Source organism: Tasmannia lanceolata, unplaced genomic scaffold (genome assembly GCF_043159265.1).
Source record: "Tasmannia lanceolata isolate RefF3 unplaced genomic scaffold, GAP_Taslan_0.1 ptg000013l, whole genome shotgun sequence".
NCBI classification, from domain to species: Eukaryota; Viridiplantae; Streptophyta; class Magnoliopsida; order Canellales; family Winteraceae; genus Tasmannia; species Tasmannia lanceolata.
The window spans coordinates 32028179-32051038 of NW_027518690.1; the positions used below are offsets into that span (position 1 = coordinate 32028179).

Sequence of the window (22860 nt, forward strand, 5' to 3'; positions counted from 1 at the left end):
ATTGCTAGAAAGAAGATCACATTCTTTCTTAATAATCATTTTTGGGCCCCACAAGTGCCATATGGATGTCACTGGGGTTTAATAATTCGTAGTTAAGGTTATTGATAGAGATATCATCTTCATCCTACGTTAGGGTACAACTCAGGCTAATTTTTGCGAATTCGGGTTAAGCTTTTACCATAGCAGGTCAGGTTGATTCCAAATCATTTTTTTGAACCAGTGTTGGGATAGAACATAGTTAGCAAAACGTGATAGAGCAAAAAAAGAGGACAGAAAATATTTGAGTTAATACGGTATTAGTTTAAAAAAACGAAAGCACCAAAAAATGCATTAAAATTTTACAAAATATAATGTGTAAAGTTGAAAATTGGCCAAAAAAACGTGTATTAAACGTTTTCCTAAAAAAAGCCAGTTTTTCACCGTAAAAGTTTTCTACAGAATTTAAACGGCAAACCATTAAAACGCGTTTTTTGAAATAAATAAAAAAACACAGTTTAAAAACAGAGTTTTGCTAACTATGGGATAGAATGGTTACCTAGAAAATATTAGAAAACGTAAAAAAGAGGAAAATGATACAAGGCTGTAGCTCTTCACAACAACATAACCTTAATAATATTCCGAGTACAAGACACCAACATATCGTATAACAAAAAGAAACAAAAACTGATGATGTCTAGACAGGCACAATAAGGACATACATTAATTAAGAACTTGACAATGAAGCCAAGTTCAACTTAACCTCCTCTCTACCGACTAAATTTTACATTCAATTCTTAATTAAAATTGAAACATCTGAGATGATCTGAAACATTGCAGTCGCTCTGTTTACACTTTACACGTGCTTTAGTTATATATATATAAAGCAAAAGAAAAGGAAAACGATTAGAAACTAGTACATAAAACTTAAAATTCCTTAAATTAAAAATGACAACAAAACAAGAATCATATCTTGAGCTGCATGTATCAACAATCTCTCCATAGATCTACTGTGCCTTCATAGATAGGCAATTAGAAACCAAAAAATCTCGGATTACTGAACTGTAGATTGTAACTTTTTTATCACTTCCATGCACATTCTGAGCATTCTGGCTTCCTCTGACATTGCAAGGTTCCCAATGCAGATGGATTTAAAGGGCTTTAGGAACCATAATTTACGGGATGATCAAACCTACAAGCGGCCCCATACTTGCAAATAGCGTAGCGGCTGTAATGTGTGCAGACTGGTTGATCCTGAATCATACAAATGCAAGAACAAGTAATATTCAAAAAGTAAAACACGAGTATAACATTCCTTGTTTTTATATCGGCAAATCCTCTTTTGTTATTTTACACTTCCCACTAGCTGGCCCAATTTCTAACAAGCTATAAACCAAAATAAAGAGGCTTAAATAAGGAGTGATACACTTACCTAACCAAGGAGTGCAGATTTAATCTTGATAATAATGCGGGAAATAAGAAATTCCTCGAATGAAAACTTTTTCATTGATAGTTTTGGCTTCAAGGGTTGGCTGGGAAAACATTCTTAACTGGTTGTTGGCCCACGGGAGCAGGAAGGAGTAGAAAAACATCTTTTTGATTGATGTGAAATCATGTCCTCACTGTGTTTCTTCTCATCATTCTCAAACTTTTCTTTAAGTTGATTCTTCTACTCTATTACTCAAAATTAAAAGTGTAACAATATGAAGAATCTAAATGTTCTCTTTTATCTTTAATATTTTTCTGTTCCGGTATGTTAATTTCTTTACAGGATTTCCTGCTCCTCCCTACCTTTAAATATTACAATCTCTTAGAAAATCCATCATTCGACCTTGAAAGAATCTGCATGCATGCATGTCATTGATAATGTTTTCTCCCCTAAAGACCTAAGAGAGAGACATTACTAGTTGCATTGATGAATTACTAATTTTCCATTTCCATGCATAGTCATCTGCAGGGAAGGAAAGACTTTGTTCGAAGGTTCAAGTCACCACCCATAATGACTATCGTTAGCAAATCCCAATGGTTATAGTTATTTAAAAGTAAATAAATATGAATTGATCAGTTGAAGTAGAAGAATTAACTTACAGGTCTTAAAGGCAGGCCCATGGGAGTCAGAACACATGCTGGTGATTTTGGGACTTGGGTCTTCGGATGGTGAAACCTACATGCTGATCTATATTTACAATCCCCATTTTTCATATAGTATTGGCACTCAGGTTGACCAGGTCTCTCTGGAAATTCATCAACAGTTGTCTGTTGCCGATGAGTAGGGCTATCTGCGGACGAAGCGAAAGGTGGTTGTATATTCCCTTCGGATGGAAACATTCGAGCCTAAACAAGTCCAAAGTAAAAATACAGTGTTGAGAAGGTTGCATAGAAATTACAAATAACAAATTTCAATGTAAACTTAATTATTTAGTGTGCTAAAGCAAAAGCCAAGTGACCATTAATTAATTGCTTTATTCCTCAAACAATTAGGCAGACAAATAAAAACATAAGAATTTATGAATAAATGAAGATTTCAGAATTACAATTATTTGCCTAAGAATCATTTATTTCTCACATCTTTGTTTCTCATTTTACTAAATGAGCACAAAACATGATTAAAGAAAGAGTAGATCCATATTCGAAAAATTATAGATACGCTGTCCAGTGTAAGTCTGTCTAAAGGTAGGAGTCTCAGCCTCGATAAGTTTCATGCCAAAACCAGATTTTGATCATATTCGTTAAATTCAAAGACCCTACATCCAATGATATGATATTTAATTTGATATGGAAAGAGAGGGGCACCACAGCCTTTAGGTGTATAAAGTTGCTGATAGTTCACCTTATTACCGCTCAAGTTTATAGTCCCCTCCATGATGGTAAGTAAACTGCCATGTATATGTACTGTTTTGAAGTGGTGGAAGTAAACTTAAACCCATAACCTTCAAGAAACTTCACCTCATTTTATGATTTAGTTAAACCTAATTTAATCTAAGTTCGCGTTAGGAATCCATTTCCCCACCATTCGCTTCTATTGCAACTCAAATTCCTCACTTCATGTAAACCTGACCTCCCCAACCAAAATCCAACGCTTCGGGCAGCTTGTCTGGTAGCATTAGGAATTGTTTTGATTGTTCAACACAATATTTATATGTAATGATATGGCATGCCTCCAATATGCACTCCCCCACTGCCGCCCCCCCCCCGCGCGGGATGGCCAAAAAATTTCGCCACATGACCCGGTTGCTTTAGTAAGCAACCAGGTGAACTGTCACTCATTTGATCATTATAGGCGTAAAATAAAAAAAAAACAATGTCCGGACATCCCAAGGACGCATGCTGGGTTTGCGTCGTCCTAGGATTTCTCTATTTCATATTTCATTGACATGTTATGTCTCCTTTATATCTAGGAATATAATTCAATCCCACCAGGAAGTTGCCTTCAGCTTTTTTGATTGGTGGGAGTGATGGGACATCCCTTACATGACATGAGCACGCCCCCTTGTTTCTCATATGCCCATTGATCATGCTTAGAAGAAATGGCAGAGGACCAAAACTTGCCCTCTGGAAAGTACTGAAGCAGGTCCTATAAGTCCATATGGATTAATAAGAAAAAAGTTACTTTGAAAACAATAGCAAAGGGGGATTCAACTTCAATGGTAAGACACGACCGACTGTTCACATGAAGATCAATTATAGCCATCACTAATTTTAAGCCACGCCTAACAAAAAAGTGACTGCTGGAAATTGTAAATCAAAATCAGCATGTCTTGTTTTGTGAAAGTCTTTGTAGAGTTCTAGGGTAGTTATTGTGTGTGGAAAATGTAAGTGTCTCTTGTGTTTTCTAGAGTCCTTAATGTCTAGGATATCAAAGAGTCAATGGGGATTACAACTAGGTGTTTAATGTTTACTGTTTAGGTGTCTTGTGTCTATAAGTATGGAGTCATTGCTGTAGAGATTTTAAGGAAAAAGGGTAAGCTTAAAGAGCTTCATGGGTAAAGGGTCAAGGGAGAACAACTGTAGAGATTTCTTGTATTAATTGTATTTTGGTGTTGCATTTGTATTTTTGGTGGAGCTCAACACGGGCCCTTTGGCCGTGTATCTCCCAAGCTCCCTTACCTTGCTCTTTTGATCACAACATGGTATAATCGATCCATCTAAGTGGGGCCAACAATGACATCATCATGCATCAAACTCATGTCCGATGGGCAACTGGGTTAGCAATATCAATATATTGATTTAGAATCTATTTAAGAAATATAAACTCTATGATTAAGCATAAACGAGTAATACCCTGTGAAGTTCATAAATATACATAAAGGTATCATGGCATACAATAAGTATGGGAAGTAGAACACAAGCATGACAGAGCTGATCATATGACAAGATGAAGTTAAACCAGAACAGAAACATCCTCAACAACTAGGAAACCAATATTCATTGAACTTAGGAAAATACCAGCAACTATGTTAGAAGATTAACGAAAAAGTTACCATGTTTGAGTTCCATGCAATTTTACTAGCATACTATACTAATATCTTCCACATGGGCATTCAACAATGGATGCAAATAAAGCTTCCAATCAAATACTTCTCAATCCATTGACAACATATGATGAGGAAAAATGGTCGATAGCGGGTAAGAACTCTCATGAAATTTGCCCCAGATCCAAGCATAAAACAATGAGAACAAATTAGCATCCTCTTGCTTTAAATGCTATAATAATACAGAGTGGAAGATCAAAGTATAAATCACCTGGTAACTATTCTGGTAACTATTCCATTCTTCACTTAGATGGACTCTTCTATTCCATTCTTCACTTAGATGGACTCCTCTATTCCATTCTTCACTTACTCCTCTATTCCATTCTTCACTTGGATGGACTCCTTGAGGTGGTGAAAACATCGTTGGCACATATGATCGATGTATATCTGGGAAAGAAACTCTCTCACTTGAGCTTTCATGTGAAGGCCGTGACATTACATGTTCTTCTAATGGAAAAGATACACCATTATTATATTCAGAATGAGTATCAGATCCTCCCACAGAAGTGGGATCGGGATGATGAAACCTGCAGTTGGTTGCGAATTTGCAGGAACCAGTACGCATGTAATAATGACATTCTTTCTCTCCCTGTGATGAAAAGGAAATTTCATTACACAGATCTGAGATAATTGTTTTTTATTTATTGTTTTGGTAGATAAATAACTTCTAATGAATAATCCATATTCCATACACAGCTGGGCCCATGAATTAAAGATAATTATAGTGTTTAGGTTTGGATAATTCTGTAATTTCGGTGTATATCAAAGCACACCTTAACAAAGATAAGCGAACATTTGAGGGGGTGACAGAATTACCGGTCGGATAGGCAGACCTAAAAAGTTAAGCTCAAGTTCTGGTTCTTCTGCCCCAGCTTTTTCTTGAGGGTGATTGTATCTACATGCTTTTCCAAACTTACAACCACCTGTCTTAAGGTAATACTGTAACACCCATTATTAATACAACATTAACATGCACCACGGGAACATAAAATACTGAGACAATTATTAATGACAAAAGACAGAAGAAAACACCAACAACAATCTCTTCTAAAAAGCACCTAACAAAAGTATTCCATCTTAAAGAAGTTAATAGATGACGTAATATAGCTACAAGAACATTCAGTAAGTGCAAAAAAGGAACATCAGTCATTAATGCTGTTCTTAAAATTTCCATCAGGAAATATATGACGAAAATGCATCACAGTCATTATTTGAGAAATTTGGCATAGAAGTTTATTAGAACCATGTTCAAATTATAGATTTGATATATCATATTCTCTGCCTCAAAATAAACGGATATAATATATATCAATATGATATGACAGGAACTCATACTTTAAAAAAAACATAAAGCTTTTTTTCTTTGAATGGCAACAAAAGAAAATTCAATAGTTACCACTTACCATAAGGTTTGACTTTCAAGACCGATCAGATCTAAAACAACAAAGCTTTTTTTAACTTTGAATCAGGCAGGTTTTTTCCACAAGACCATTGGTTGTCTTGCATATGCGATGGTTTCTTTTCTTCTTCTTCTTTTTTGACAAATCATATGCGATGGTTTCTACGTGTGTATTTGTGATTATTCTAGCATTTCCTGAAGTTTCATCGTTAAATTTTATCATTTGCATATGTTTCCATATGTTTCTGTGATTTTACATGGTTTCCACTGAAATTTCCAACCAAAACCGAAACATTTCCATTTCTATGGCGACCGAAACCAAAACCAAAACAGAAATTTAAAACCTTAACTAGTGGGTCATGTTTTCCTTTTCTTTATGTATTGAGGTCATTGATGTTCCTCCTTGTTTGTTGTATGACGGCTGTTAGTGATGCTTTGCAAAATTTACTTTTCTTGCCCTTAAATAAAGCTGATTGTCAAACAAATAAGCAAAAAATCTCATTCAGTGTTTGCTGTACTCAGAAGCTTCAAAGAAATGACTTTGTTAAAATATAGACGTTAAAATTCGTATGCGGCCTTGTGGACTGGTAGAATAGAACAACTGGACTTTGGGGAATAACCTAATCAACATCATTCAACTGATTGTCATTTTTTTTGAGTAATAACAAAACTTTATTGATAAATGAAAAATGGAAACATGCAGCTTATCAAAAGTGTGCACAAGGAAAAGAAAAATTACAAGAGAAAGCTATATGAATATCAAGTTTCCAATTATTAGATAAACTTCTAGAGACACGTTTCTTAGCTAGCTGATTAACCAACCAGTTGGCCTCGCTTCAAACTTGGCATTGGTTTGGAGCTTCATTGAAGAGATGGGGCTTATCTAGGAGTTAAATGGTTAAATGGAGTGTTTTATTTCATGTTTAAGTCACAAGGGTATAATAAGGATTTTCTTTAAATTTTACTTCATGTAACTCATGTGAATTGTTTTAAAAGAGGGCCCACTCCCAGCCCACAACTTTAACAAAGGAGGGAGGAGCTCTTACTTTTTTACACAAGGGGAGATTTTAGAGGGTATTTTTGTCAATTGAGAGCCTTTAGGCTAGGGTTTTAGAATTCTCTAGAATTCATTGGTTTCCAAATCTATGTAGACCTCGGGGCTCTCTCTTTTACCTGTTATGTTATGAATACAAACTCAAACTTTGCTTATGGAGAAATCTTTTCGGCCTTGATGTGAAGTTTTGATCACCATTTGCTGTGAGGCCTTCAGTCGAGAGGTGTGAAGTCCTAGGTTTATCTTTCTTCATCTTCAGAAGGTAACTTCTCCGCTATTCTCTCTTCTTGTCTGAAATTTATTATCTTCCCATAGGTGTGATTTTCAAATGTACAGTGTTGATTTTATTCAAGGGTTTTACTAAGAGCATCAATTAGATTATTCTAATAGCATATGATATAAATATGTCGGATAGATTGAGTCATTCTCCACCATCAGATTCCTAGGTTGTGTTGATCTTGAGATCCAACAGTCGGAACAACTGATTTTGATTGAGATCAACTAAACTTCAAACTATATTGGAGGATTAGAACTGAGATATTTTTAGAAAGCGTGTGAACCCTGATTTGGCCTCAAGTTTGGGTAATTTTATATGAATTAAAAAACAACTTGGACTTTCTGTATTAGTCCTACGTCATTTTCCAATTAAGGAGAAGGAACGTAAATTGGTTTTTAAACGCTTCTACATGAGAAAAAAATGTAAATATTGTTTTCCATTAATAGAGCTATAAGAGTATTAAGTTTGTTGTATGAACTAGAATTTGAAAAGACTAATAATATATAATACTTGATTTCTACCAATTTTTGTTCTATTTTCAAAGAATTTTAATTGGGTTACAACAATCCCATACTCAGACAAATTGCTAAGACACCATTGGAATACTGTGGTAACTTAACAATCGAGGTCACTTAGAGGTAATGTTAGGGCTTTCGCTTATACACATATTTAAAGCAATGGTTTTAAATTTCCACCAAAAACGACACGACATGACTGAAAATGTTTCCGTTTCCATCCCCGATCCCCACCGAAATAAAATCTCAATGGATTTGTTTCACTGCATATTTCGGTCAGAATATCAACTGAAATGGTCGAAATGACAAAAAATGGAAAGATGTTTGATTTGGAGCATATAAAGCTATTCTTGTCATAAAAAAAGAAGAAGAAAAAAGACCTGCCCTAATCTGTTGTAAATCGAAAAAACACTGCAAATCAAAGAAACACGTGTTTTCCTGTTTTTCCATGGAATTTTTTCTAGAAAACCATGTTTTGGAAAACCATAAAAAGTTTGAAATTTTTGAGAAAAAACCCTATTTTGGAAAACCCTAAAAGGTTTGGAATTCTTTCCCTTAAAAGGGTTTTTTTTATTTGTTTTCACTAAGTACTTGTTTTTTTCTGTTTGGAACATTTCCAGCTTTTATTAAGGCCATGTTTTTCAACCTTTGATTTGTTTTATTTATAGATAGATTTTCATCTGATGTAAATGGTGCAAATAGTGGTGCCAAAACCAATTCCAAAGGTAGAAAAACATTTAAGATTTTTAATCTTTGACCACATGCATTGTGGGCCAATCCTAGTTGAATCGATGGGGGCTAACTTTTCATTTCAACGTGAAGAGTCACGGGAATTTCAAATTTCAAAACCTAAGCATCATAAAAATGATGAGACACTAACTAAACACAGAAAGGGGAATTTATTTTATTTTTTTTGGTAAACCATTTTACTTTGCATTTCATTTCATTAAAGTAGAGAATGATACTTGGTAGGGAGCATCGTGGAATTGAAAAGCAAAGTAACCATATCTTATGCACCGGATGTCAAATCGGCATGGTACCAATAATACCTCATAACTCTATATGGTATTGACGTAGAGTTGGGGTCACAAGAGGAGAGATTGATCATTGTACTTCTTTAATAACTTATTGCTATTAACTTATTGTTCCTGGCATGTGTGACAACGCACGTTACTAGGTGTTCGATGTGATTAAGCCTATAGATGGCTTTCTTGCTTATGTGATGGTTTCTAAGTATGTATTTGTGCTTATTCTAGCATTGCTCAAAGTTTTACCTTAAATTTTCATCATTCGCAACTACCAAAATTTTGAACCGAAACCAAAATGTTTTCCTTTCCGTGCCATCCGAAATCAAAATTTAAAAGCTTGAATAAATTTTACAACTTACAATCCGATACGATTCAACCCCTATAGCAATTTAGGATTCGATTCCAACTTTCAAAACATTGTGTATTTGTGCCTATTCTAGAATTTCATGAAGTTTCGTCTTAAAATTCTATCAATTGCATGTCTTCATACATTTATGTAATTTTACAGGATTTCCACGGATATTTCCAACCTAAACCAAGAACGTTTTTGTTTCCATGGCGATCGAAATCGAAACTGAAATTGAAAACCTTGCTCGTGACAAGCAAGCGATCTTCACTCAATAGTAATAAGGGCTAAGAAGGGTGCTTGGGGCAAGGTAATAGAGGTAATGTTAGGGGCCAACTTTTTTTGTGAAATGATAAGGAAGACAAAAGGAAATATCATCTAATAAGACCACCATGGAGGGGCTCTTAGGGATTAGGAAATTGAAACTGATGAACTATGCCCTAGTGGGGATTTGGTGAAGAAAGGGAGCACTACTGGAGGACAAGTCATCGAAGCAAAGTATGAGTAACTTTGGAAGATGGATTCCCATCGACGATTACAGGAGTATAGATGCCATGTCTTCGAGCGATATCATGAAGCTTAAAATTGCCTTTCAAAAGTGTATCCGCTTTCAAGCTAGAGAAGGGGACAAGATCAGATTCTGGCTAGACATCTAGTGTGGTAACATATCACAGAGAGATGATTTTCCTTCGCTATATAGTCGCCTTCCATAGAGAAAGTAATGTAGCAGCTTATTCACAGTGAAGCAATGATGCTATAGATTATAGTATTTGGTTGAGAAGGAATTTCTTCAACTGGGAAATTGACGTTGCAAATCTTTTTTTGATAGTTTGAACTCGGTTTACCTTAGAAGGACGGAATCAGATAAAGGAATATGGAGGTTGAAATCGGATCGGTACTTCAGTGTCCAATCCTTTTTCTTTAAGCTATCCCCCCTCCTATTTGGAGAGTTTGGAGCTTCTTCTCCCGCCTCGTGTTGGCTTTCAGCTGGAAAACTTCTCTCAATATAATCCTTATGAGTTTGGAGCCTTCTTCTCCCGTCTTGTGTTGGCTTTCAGCTGGAAAACTTCTCTCAATAGAATCCTTATGGTAGACCATCTTCTCATTAGACATAAAATCATTATGAACCATTGTGCGTTGTACCCGGGTGATCCTGAGTCCGTCGACCACCTGTTAATTCATTGTAGTTTCACCAGTGAGCTCTAGCATTATTTTGGACCTATTCAGAGTTAGCTGGGTCTTCCTTTGCCACTTAGTAGACCGTATTGAGTTGTGGTCATATGCCCCCAGCCCCCCTAGAGGCAAGGCACTTTGGAATCTCCTTTTCGCTGTTGACAAGTGGCTAGTATGTAGTAGACCTGTGGCTGGTATAGAAAGAACAGAAAATGAGTCTTCCAAGGCACTTCTAAAGAGTGTTCACCATCTATAAGGCCCTGTTTTGATTCCATGAAAAACATTACTGAGAAGACAAAATTTTGCTGTGAATTTTTTTCTTTCCACGGTTTAGAGATACATGATATGGTTATGATATAGTTAGAGGAATATAATCATAAATTGAAGGTTCCTCTAAACAAAACTTGAACGAGGCTGCTAAAAATTATTATTTTTGGTTGGTAAGCTGGGATCGAACCTGCGAAGGTTGAGAAAGAAAGCCTCTACCATTGAGCTACATGCCCTACCCCCACTGCTAAAAATTATCTTTTTTCATTTGTAATCAAATAATTGAAAAATAAAAAAATAGTAGATGATATTTTTCTTTCCAAACTTTTGCAGAAAATTCTTGCAATCCAAAGAGGGCCTAAAGGCGTATTTTCTTGACTGTCGTCTAGTAGGAATCAAACCTTTCTTCCTTTAGTGCTCTGTTTGGTTGCTTGAAGTTGGGTGGGAGATTAGTAGAAGTGGTCAAAGGGGAGAAGACAAGCATGGAAGATTGGGAGAAGAAATGCAGAAGATTGGTACGATGGTGTTCGGTTACGCGGCAATCCGCGAGAAGATTAGCGGAAGATGTAGGGTGCCATTCCCAAAATGAAGGGTGGAAGAGAGAGAAAGGGAGAAAAGAGAATAAGAAAAGAACTTGAGATCTTCTCCTCAAATTCCACCAAAATGGTGAAATTTGGGGAGAAGATTATGGTGGGAAACATCTCCGCCACGTAGGCACCACCTAGGATAAAAAGCAATAATGATATCTAGTAGTTCTCTAGCGGTCAAAGGTCTAAATGACAACCAAACATGCTTTGGGGAGATCTTTGGAAGATCTGAAGCATTTGAAACTCCTACAATCCCCCCAAAATGAGCAACCAAACAGAGCATAGAGGAATCTCAATGTCCTCCTTTAACAGGTCATGGGAGGAAACTAGGTCTCAGAGATGCTTCGAAGAGGGCCTGCGGCCTAGGTGGAAACCTCCTCATCCAAAGAAATTGAAGTTGAATTTTGATGGCTTGAGTTTTGGTAACCTCGGTACTATAAAAATTTGGGGTTCTTCAGAAAGTAGATCATCACAACTTGTTGGGCTTGGTCCAATCGGGATCAAAGATTCAACATAGGTGGTTCAAGCGGGTCTCCACGAAGTCAAGAAATTAGACCACTCACAATTAGATAATATTTTTATAGAGGGAGACTCGCTCAACATGATCAGTTGGTTATGACTTATGAGAGGACTCCAAATATCTATCCTGTGGAGATTTGCGGTTGAGGAGCTTCAGGATACGCTGGAGGGTCATTCATATCACCGTGTTTGTTCATGTTTGGCGCTGGGCTAACGCGGAGGCTTATGCTCTCACTCAATCAAGGGTGCTAGAGAGGTGATACAGATGCTTGACCAAGCCGATTGACATAGGGGCCTCTTTAGTACTTCAGTGCCCATGATTATCCTTGGTTTATCTTTAGTGCCCATGATTATCCTTGGTTTATCTTTGGCACTCTCTGGATATCTTGTAGTTGATCTTCTTTTCTTTTTGTCATTCTATTTAGCTACTTTGTATAATTGTATCTGACCACGTCGGTCATTGGGGCATCGCCCTTTTCTTTTAATATATTTCATCATTAAAAAAAGGATAAAAATAAGATAATCCAATACAAATTAACTAACCGAAATCCCTAACACAACATCTATTAAGCTCTTGTCCTAAATACATAGCCCTAACCATAGTTACCAGGGGGGGAAACGAATTCGGGAAGCGAAACGTGAAATGGAAACGGGAAATGCACGAAAAAAAATATAGGGGAAACGAGAAACTAGGAAACGATAGAAAAATCGTATGAGAAGCGTCTTAGGAACGTATTAGAAGCGTTTCAGAAACGTTAGAAAAGGCGCACATGGAACACAAGGAAAACACAGAATGTGGTTTTGTAGATTTAAATTTTGTTAATTTCAAATTTCTATTTAAATTCTTCTTTTTTTATTACTATATATGCTATTGTTTTCTTTTTTAATATCTACTCCACAATTTTTGATGTGTTTTTTCCAAATAATTTTCATAAGTTCCATACATGTTTCCTGCATGTTACACATGCATTTTCTACGAGTGTTGCATACGTTTATCATGCGTTTCACACATGATTTACCTAAGTTTGTCATATGTTTCCCATGCATTTCAAAAATATTTCTCCAATTTTTTATCATGTTTCGTAAATGTTTCCGAATCGCGGGAAACGAGTTTCCCACCCATGAGAAATGCGTTTTAGGGGAAACAGGTTTCCCACCCACCCAAGGAGTTTCCGGCAACTATGTCCCTCACTCTTATATCTACAGATTATGGACATGGGAGTGGTCCTGCTGGCCTTGGCAGTGGCAAATATTCAGGAGGAGATCAATGTAGAGGTCAAGGTACTTGAAAATGTACTCATAGTGCCCGACAGATCATACTATAGACAAATGGGGGACAAGTTTGGGAAGCCATTGTGGGCTAACCAAGCACCTGTAAATGATGGTTTTGATTCAGAATCCACAGATAATACAACACAGCCTATCTCTGCGTATAGTAACATTGTTGTCATTTCACGAGAGTACAAGAAACTTCTTCAGCAGTCTTCTGCTGCTGCTGCTCATGCCGCCACACTGGCTAACTCAGGTACCACTCTCTTTTTCCGTCTCCCAACCATCTTTTTCATGGGTCATTGATTCTGGAGCTTCCTCACACGTGACTGTTGAGTCTGGTATTTTCTCTTCTCTTTCTAAGTCAGCACCTAGTCCTGTTACACTCGCTCATGGGTCTCACTCGAGTTTTTGGGCAAGGAATGGTTCAACCTACTACCACTCTTTCTCTTTCTCATGTTTTGTATGTCCCAAATTTCATATTAACACACTTTCATTGAGTCAACTGATATACATTCTTTGAAATGTCTTGTAACCTTTTATCCCTCATTGTGCTCTTCAGGATTTACAAACGAAGAAGATTGGTGGAGGGCTTCAACACAACATATTGTACTACTTGGATAGGTCTCCTCACTCCATTGCTTTACTGTCATCTCCATCTCCTCTACAATGGCATTCTCATCTTAGTCATCCATCCTTGGAAAATTTGTAGCAAATGGTCTCATCTCTCCATTCTATTTTTGTTCTTGAGTGAGAGTTGTGTCAACTTGGGAAGCACCATAGTTCTGTCTTTCGTTCTCATGTGGAGAAAATAAGTTTTGCAACTTCCTCATTAGTCCATTTTGATGTATAGAGTTCAAGTCGTGTGTATAGTCTGTTGGGTTTTCAGTATTCTGTTACATTTGTGGATGATTTTTCATAGATGACTTGGGTGTTTTTACTTAGAGATCGTACTGAATTTGTCCCTGTATTCAAAGCATTTTAATCAGTGTTTACAAACGCGGATGTGACGCGGAACGTGGCCAAGGAAAATCCTTGTCGACTCGGCACAGACACGGCTAAGAACGCGGTTGATGCGGTGATAACTCAGGAGAGTCAAAGGAATTTTTATTGACTTTGTAGGGCAAAGCGCAGAATGCGGATTCGATGCGAAGCGGAACGCGGCCAAGGTAAAAGGGAATCGACTTTGGTGAGTTCCAAGTCGAGTCAACAAGTTTTTAAACACTGGTTTCAATGATTTAGAATACATGCAAAGGGACATCTCATTATTTTACTCTTAGAATGATATAGTACATCTGACTTCCTGCATTCACACTCCACAATAAACGAAATTGCAGAAAGGGAAAAAAATAGACAAATGAAGTAGTTCGTATGATGCTTCATATGTACGTATCTAAAGGGTTTGCGTGGGTGGGTGGGTGTGGGTGTGTCTATGTGACGGGGGGGCTATGCCTTCGGTTGCTTTGGGTGATCATGTCCCATATTCTGTCTTATTTCCTCACTCTCATGCGTATCATCTTCCTGTGTTCACACTCCACAATAAAAAGGAACTGCAGAAAGGGGAAAAAATAGACAATTGAAGTAGCTATTACGATGCTTCATATGTACGTACCTAAAGGTTTTTGGGGGGGATGCCGTGTTAAGTGTTAACTGCATATTATTGGATTAATCTATGCCTTCGGCTGCTTTCAGTGATCATGTCCCATATTCTGTCTTATTTCCTCACTCATGCATATCATCTCCCACCACGGATATTCGGGTGTGTCTGTTTTATTCATAATGTTGGTAGTCTTCTGGGTAAATTACTACGTGCATGTTCCTTGGATACTCTCGTACTCGAAAAGGGTATCGTGCTTTCATCTTATAACTAGAAAGCATCGAGATAGTGCTGATGTTACCTTTTTTTAGAATATGCTTTACTTTCTAATACTAGCTCCTCCTTAGAATTAAAAAATTCAGATAGCCACAGGAGCTTCTAAGTTTGTGGAAAAAATTCATTTCAAACAAAACAATCCAACTGTCTAGCACCACTTGCATTCATTCAATTCCACAAACTGTTCCTGTAGATGATGCTCCTTCTCCATCTACGAAACCTCTCCTTGTGTATATAAGATATACCAAACAGGTCACACAACCGAAAGGTCGGCCACCCACCAATGCTTCAGATATGCCCTATGGAGTATATCTCCACCTTGATTCTTGCACAAACTTAGAAGCTCCTGTAGCTATTTGGAAACATAAAAAATCGTGTACCCAATATCCTATTGGTTAGTATGTTTCGTTTGACTACATATCTCCTTCCTATCGTTGCTTAGCATTATCCATTTTTGTTGTTTCCATCCCTAACATATTTAAGGAAGCCCTCAGTCTTCCGGGATGGAAGAAGGTTCAGAATGAAGAAATGCAAGCCTTCCGTTCTATTAATACTTGGACACTTATTACTTTACCTAAGGGAAAATACGTAGTTGGTTGACGATGGGTGTTTTTTATCATGTACCAGCCCGATGGCAGAATTGAAATGTTGAAGGCTAGAGCGGTTGCCAAGGGCTATACTCAAACAATGGGGTCGTTTATTTTGAGACTCTCTCCAGTGGCAAGGCTTAATTATGTTCGTGTTTTTGTTGTTCACTATAACAGTCATTTTTCAACATGATGTCAAAAACACCTTTCTCCACGATAACCTTAATGAGGTAGTTTACATGGGCCAACCCCCGGGATTTGTTGCCCAGGAGGAGAATAGGGTATGTAAATTGCAGAAATCCATTTATGGGCTTAAAAAGACTCCAAGTTCCCTTGGATTTTGTCGAAGCCATGTCGATCAATCATTTTGTCTTTGTGCAACACAGAATATCACGTATAATTGTACTAATTATACATGTTGATGATACTATATCTCTGGCAACGATGTAGATGGAACAGATGAAGTGAAGATGAAGCTTAAGCAATATTTTCGGACAAAAGATATTGGACAGCAATACTATTTTTCTAGGCAGAGGCCGCAAGGAGAAAGGATGACATGTCTATCCCAAAGGAAATATGTGACAGATCTTGTTGAACAATGAATGTTAGGATCCAAATATGCAGAAACACTTATGGATCCTAATGTAAAAATATTTAGGAAATATGTGACAGATCTTGCTGAAACAGGAATCTTAGGATCCAAATATGCAGAAACACCTATGGATCCTACTGTAAAAATATTAAGTGATGAAGGCATTCAATTCATAGATCCAAAGAGGTACATGCTTCTAGTTTGATAGCTAATCTATATTACTGTCACTCGTTCTGATATCACTTTTGTTGTGGGTGGTACGTCAATTTATGCATTCTCCTACTCAATCGCATTGGGAAGCTGTATTCAGAATTCTTCAATATCTCAAGAGTGCTCCAGGGAAAGGCCTTATATAAAAAAGGACGACTTTGATATTGTCAGCTACGTAGATGCAGATTGGGTTGGGGTTGGGTCATTGTCTGACAGGAGATCTACTATAGGCTGATATAGATTTGTTGGTGGAAATCTTGTATCTTGGAGAAGCAACAAAATCTTGTGGGCCGTTCAAGTGCTGAAGTCGAATATAGAGCAATAGCACATACTGCATCCGAATTGATGTGCATAAAAACTCTAATGACTGAAAAGGGTTCTTACTAGCCAAAGCAAGGAAAAAAAATATTAATAATCTTCATTAGGTGACGGAGATTCTTCAAAAGGAAAAGTTTTATATCAACCGGAAAAGTACAGATTTATGCAACTATTAGAGTTATCTTCCTTGGCTTTGTGACATATTTTGATAGGGTTAAGGTCAGTAAAGAAAAGGTGAGAGCAATTGTATCTTTTAAACAAAAAGGTGAGAGCAATTGTGAAGTGGCCTATGCCTACTATGGTGAGTGAAGTATGCAACTTCAGTGGGTAAAGCATTCTATCACCGATAAGTAAGAAATTACAGCACCATAGTTGCACCTGTGACTGAATGCAAGAAGAAAAGACCTTTTATTTGGTTTAAGGCTACTGGTAAGATTTTTCAACGTGTGAAAGAAGAGATGATTAAGGAACCTATACTTATGCATTCAAAGACCAGTTTCAGTTCGGACATCAGTCCTCCTTGTGGAAGTAGAAGTGCTTAGTCGAAATTTATGTAAGCCCATGGAAATCTTGTAAAATCATGGAAAGTCATGGAACACCATGGACACAATAGAACTCCAGAAATGCTAGAATAAGCGCAAATAAACACTTAGAAAGCATCAACTAAGCAAGACAGTCTTCCATAATGGTTTAATATCGAACATTAACATTTCGTTCTAGAATAAGCACAAATGGACACATAAAAACCATCACATAAGCAAGACAGTCTTCCATAATGGTTTAATATCAAACATTTTGTGACCTGTGTTGCAGCACATGCCTGAAACAATAAGGTTCATTCTAGATATAAATAATTCATGTATTTTAAAAGCTGATGTTTTTGCCATTTCTTTTACTTTTCAACTTACTCATCTTATTAATGGAATGGGCATTTATATTTTTTGGAAATATGAGGTTTTGGCCTTTTGGGGGATTTAAGGATGCATGCAAAGAATCAAACTCCGGACTTCAATTGGACTTTCAAATTTTGGTCCTCGCATAAGACACGTTTTAGCTGAAATTGACACATGTCAGTAGAAGTTTACAAACATGTTTATACTTCCAAATTCTAACTTTGAAAAAGATAATTGAAGTGGACTGAGATGCAACACATGTAGAAGTTGCAGTGGTTCTTAGCCAAGGTTTCAGGTTTTGGTTTCAATATGTGTTTCGGTTGTGACAAAAATGGAAAATGTCAGTTTCAAAAGAAAAATTCAGTGGAAATCCTGTCAAATCACAAAAAAATATATGGAAACATATGCAAATAATGGAGATTTATGATGTAGCTTTAGAAAGCAATAGAATAAGCACAAATACACACTAAAACCCATTACATAAGCAAAAAACTGCCCATAATGGTTTAACAAAATTACACACCTAGTGGCATACGTTGTTGCCCATATTTGATAATTGACATCAATATTTATCAACAAAACATATACTAAATTTCACATGCAATACATATAAATATAATTATGTAACACGTGTTCATGTAGTATGCTACTAAGAATACATTTACAGTTTTAGTTCAAGCATGCATTTCAATTGTGGTATGCGCTCCGGTGGAGGTGGAAATGGAAACATTCTGGTCATTTCGTATCAGTTTTTTCGGTGAAGATTTGAAACCATGTTTTGAGCAAAGATAGGTGCCCAATAGCTTTCTTTAGTGAAAAGATAAATTACTTGCAGAAGCTATATTCGATATATGACGTTGAGTTCTATGCTATCAAACAAGCTTTAAAGCATTGAACACATTACCTTCTTCCCCGGGTGCCCGTTCTTTATTCTGACTATGAAACACTAAGCTACATCATAAATTCTCAATAGTCAGCATGAAAGTGGGGTGTTTTCCTTAAAGGGTACACTTTTGTGCTCAAACACAAATCGAGAGAACAAAAAAATGTGGTTGGTGCTTTTATAAAAAACCAATGCAGTTGATGCTTTATGTAGGTGGATGTCACTAAATCAGATTCTTATTTAGTCTCATGGCAACCAATTATGTATTCCTCAAGGAACTTTTAGGAAACAACTCATTAAAAAATTGCACGGAGAAGTTTGGGAGGGCATTATTTGTCATGAGAAGACCATTGCCTTGGTGGAAGGTCAGTATTATTAGCCAACTTTAAGGAAAGAAGTAGAGCACTTTGCCAACAGGTGTCACATTTGCCAAATTGCAAATGGACAAGAGCAAAATGCAAGATTGTACACACCACTTCCTATATCCTCTTCACTTTGAAATCATCTATCTATCGATATCATGTTGGGTTTCACACATTCAACAAGGTAACAACTTTGTCGTAGTAGATTGATTCTCAAAAAGCTTATTTTATTGTCTTATCGTAAGACTTTTGTTGCATCTCATGTGACTGGTTTATTTTTCAACAAAGTTGTATGTTTGCATGACATTCAAAGTTCAATTACATCAGAGACATAAAGTTTGTAAGCTATTTTTTGGATGATAATATGGAGAGAATTAAACACTAACTTGCAATTTTCTAGTGCATTTCATCCCCAAGATGATGGGCAAGCAAAAGTGGTTAATAGGAGCTTAGGAAATTTACTATGATGTTTGGTAGAAGGGTATGATCGATCGTAGGACAAATCTTGGCTCAAGCGGAATTTGCATGTAAAAGTTCTGTTAGTAAGACTATTGGGAAAACCGCATTTGAGGTAGCTTATGGGTCTTTCCAAAACATGTTCATAACTTGGCACCACTGCCTCCAAGGGTCCTGTCAAGTGATAACGCAGAGGCCTATGCCGACCATGTCTTAAACATTCGTGAAGAAGCACAAAGATACATAGAAAAAAGCAATGAAATTTACAAGAAGGGAGCTGATTGACAAGCGAAAGAAAGTGAAAAGAATATGAAGGTAACTAGGTATTGGCGTATTTGTGTAAGAAGTAATTTTCCCAAGGATCCTATCCCAAATCCAATAAGTTTGGACTAATAAAGATTTTGAAGAAAGAGGGCCGAAATGCCATTTTACTCGAGATTCCTAGGGATCTCAAAATCAGTCATATATTCAATATATCTGATTTATTTGATTATATTGGACATTATGAAGAAGAGCATCATAGAACGAAATTCAAAAGAAAGTTCAGAAAAAGATTGAAGATATTCTAGACACTAGGACCATGGGGGATGAGGAGGAACTTACATTCAGTCCCTCATTAATAGCTTATTTGCCATGGTAAGGCTACAACTCTGAAAACATGGTACTCGTTAGTGAAAGTCACGTATATGGAGATTTGTAACTTGCTATAATCTTGCCTAACAAGTAAAGATTTCCCTCCATGGAAAGACCGATTCACTCGGATCGACATGAGGGTCCAACATCATCATATTGCCAGAATCCATGTTGTATATTTGATACAGGTTGATCTCCTTGCTTGGAAAAATATCTAGGATTAGGAGTCCCTACATTGGAAAGATTCTTGAATCATAATAGGGAAAGAATATGGCCTATATAAGGGGATGGATCTTTGGGCTGGTTTTGTAAGCATTAGGAAATTGATGTTTATGCAAGGAGTTTTACTCTTTTTCCTGATGTTTTCTCTTTGAGGAAGCACCATATTCTGCTCTACTTCATCAAAAAAGTCACTTAATTCTTGTTCCAACCGGATGACTCCATCTCTCTTTGGACTGTGTCCCGAATCCTCCCAATCAGCCTCTCGGCTTCTTTGTCTTTTTATTGAGGTATGTGACTAGTTTTGTTTCGGGTTTGAATTTAAGTTTTGAACTTGTTTTTATTATTCTATGTCCACTCAACAAAGAATCAGCACAATAACTAGCAGTAATTAAAAGTCAGACAGAGGTGGGTCCTCACTTGAAATCATGTTGTGGGTAAATAAAAGAACAGAACTCAGCTAACCATGATTTTTCAGCACTAAAAATTCTAGATGTAAAGATGAACACACCTAGCAAAGCAAGCCTTTCATTTTCATTATTAGACAATAACAAAATGGTCAATTCTTCATTGAGACAAAAGAAGGAAGAAAATGTAAGCAAATAGTTGTAGAGAAGCTGCTAACCTTGCATTCTGGCTGCCCTGCCCTTTCTGGGAATTCGTCCTTCCCCTTTTCCTTTTTCTTACCAGCCTGTACAAAAAAAATTAGGAACCCAAATAATGTAAATTATTAACAACATAAAAGCATTTCGAATGGAACCAATCCAACAAAATCAGATGATAATGTGAAAATACCCATGATTACTTACAACAGACATGGGAAGAGAAAAAAAAAAGATCGCAAGCATCTGCGGGTTTAGAAAAATATTCACTTATCCATGATTCTCAAAGGAAACATTTAAGATTATATAAGTCGTAAAAAAGGGGGGGAAAACTCTTCTGTAAACACAAACTATTCTCCGAATATAGCTTGTTTGCAAACGAAAACGAGAAAAGCTCACCTGAACCAACTCTGATGAGTACGACAATCTCAAATACATAAACAGTTCCCCATAACCACAGAAAACAAAAGCAACAGAACTCCTATGAATTCAACTAATTCACACACACACACACACACACACACACACACACACACACACACACACACACACACACACAAAGCTGCTCCAAGCCAATTTTGGAGCAGCTTCGTGATAATGGAACCAACCAGCAAAAAGCATTAACCCCGCCAAATCTGAAAAAAACCAGAGGTTATTTGAATTCCTCAGAAACCACCCCCCACGTCACCATTCAATATTTCTTGACCCACTATTGGCCAAATCACCTGGGCACCGGGTCCGATGTGAGTAGGATTGCTTAGCCACGCTTCATAATTGGAAAAACGGGCGCCACACACACACACCTCTTCCCGAAGAAAAATGTTTCGACCCTGAGTGGGGGGCTGCTTAGGTATGGGTCTGGGTGAGGAGCCAGCCTGGTACGGGATAGATTTAAAGGGCCTAGTCTAAAACATTCCATCAGCTCTGGAGGTATCAAAGCAGCCACCATGTCCGGTGTTCGAGTGTTCGAGTCACGGAAAGGGTAACCTGTGGAAAAGGCTACCTGGAAAAAAGGCTAGAGTTAAAGCCCCCACAGAGTAGGCCACCGTGGACAACGGATGTTGAAGCGTGGTGGAATGTTATGGTCCAGAGTGGGGCCTGCCTAGGTATGGGACTAGATGGGACCCAGCCTAGTATGGGACGGGTTTAAAGGGCCTAGCCTACAGCATTCCATCAGCTCTTGACCTTTTGGCATATTCATCAGCTCTTGACCTTTTGGCATATTGGTGTACCCGCCCAAAAAAAAAAAAAAAAACCAAAAACCTATTTGCAATTTCATCCTTCCCAAAAGCTTGAAAAATGAGCAACTAAAGCTATCAAATTTCCAACATTTGATGACAGAAATAGTCCTCCATCACCACAGAAATCAAAACCAACAGAACTCCCATGAATTCAACTAATCCACACCCCCCACCTCTTCCAAAAGACAAAAAACCAAAAAACCTAATTACTCAAAAAAAAAAAAAAAAAAAAACAACCAAAGCTATCAAGTTTCCAAGATTTGACAACAAATCGAAATACCTGATTTCTCTTCATTGGAGGGTGATTGAACCTGCAATTGGATCCATATTTACACGTTCCCGTCCGCATATAAAACGTGCAATCAGGTGAGTCTGATCTCTGAGGAAGATTACTTTCTTCATTTTCCTCCTCATTCAAAACGAAACTCTTTTCTAGATTTTCATCCTCCTTCGAAACTGAACTCTTTTCAAAACTATCATCATCAAAAATCCTTAGGAGCTTTAAGTTCTCATCTAGGGTTTCATAAGAAACTGGAGGAGGATCCGGATCAGGATAAAGAGAAGGATCAGGTGGAGCAGAAGGACCCGGATCCGGATCCGGATCCGAAGGTGAAGAAATCCTTAACCCAGCTGCCACCGCCACCGTTTGCAACAACGAGCCTTTGTCAAAAAGCCCCATTCTCCCTCCACATTTCAAAACCCTAAATCGCCTTTTGGACTGAAAGAATGAAATGAAAAAAGAGCAGTTTCCAGTGAATAAAGGAAAAAGAGCATCTTCCTAAACCTAAATGCCGTATGCGTATATTTATTTCTACGAATGGAAATGGAATACGTAGAATCTATAACGTAGTAAAACGTATTACCCTCTCGGTGAATGTGCACTTGATTTCAAAAGACTTTCGCGTCAAATGAGCAAAAATATGGGCACGTTTGGCTGTCAGGATTTTATTTTCAAGATAAACTAGTTGCAGACCCGTGCGTTGCACACTTGCACGGGACGGAAAAAAAAAAAAAAAAAAAAAAAATTTAGTGAGTTACACTCTTGGGGT

General features: G+C 37.3%; 1 protein-coding gene across 3 annotated transcripts; it reads right to left on the reverse strand.

Annotated features, from left to right (window-relative positions):
• Window positions 1-587: 587 nt before the first annotated feature.
• LOC143890018 (zinc finger CCCH domain-containing protein 67-like) lies at window positions 588-22629 on the reverse strand. 3 transcript variants are annotated; one of them, XM_077394515.1, is made up of 6 exons: window positions 22092-22621; window positions 20594-20659; window positions 5325-5447; window positions 4720-5097; window positions 2065-2310; window positions 588-1230 (listed from the first exon to the last, which is right to left on the reverse strand). In XM_077394515.1, exons 1-6 carry the CDS (start codon window positions 22488-22490, stop codon window positions 1138-1140), a joined length of 1305 nt encoding a protein of 434 aa, XP_077250630.1. In that variant the 5' UTR covers window positions 22491-22621; the 3' UTR covers window positions 588-1137. The 3 variants fall into 3 exon arrangements, with proteins under 3 accessions (XP_077250630.1, XP_077250632.1, XP_077250631.1); XM_077394517.1 differs by lacking the exon at window positions 4720-5097 and having other exon boundaries at window positions 22092-22629; XM_077394516.1 differs by lacking the exon at window positions 5325-5447 and having other exon boundaries at window positions 22092-22625.
• Window positions 22630-22860: the final 231 nt, after the last annotated feature.

Bases quoted from the DNA above. Each gene is read 5' to 3' on its own strand.
- LOC143890018 (XM_077394515.1), bottom strand. From the start codon at position 22,490: ATGGGGCTTTTTGACAAAGGCTCGTTGTTGCAAACGGTGGCGGTGGCA. The intron at 2,311-4,719 runs GTGATTTATACT...GGACTTGTTTAG, and splicing joins GTTACCAGAATAGTTACCAG to GCTCGAATGTTTCCATCCGA. The intron at 1,231-2,064 runs GTAAGTTAATTC...TGTATGATTCAG, and splicing joins TGGGCCTGCCTTTAAGACCT to GATCAACCAGTCTGCACACA.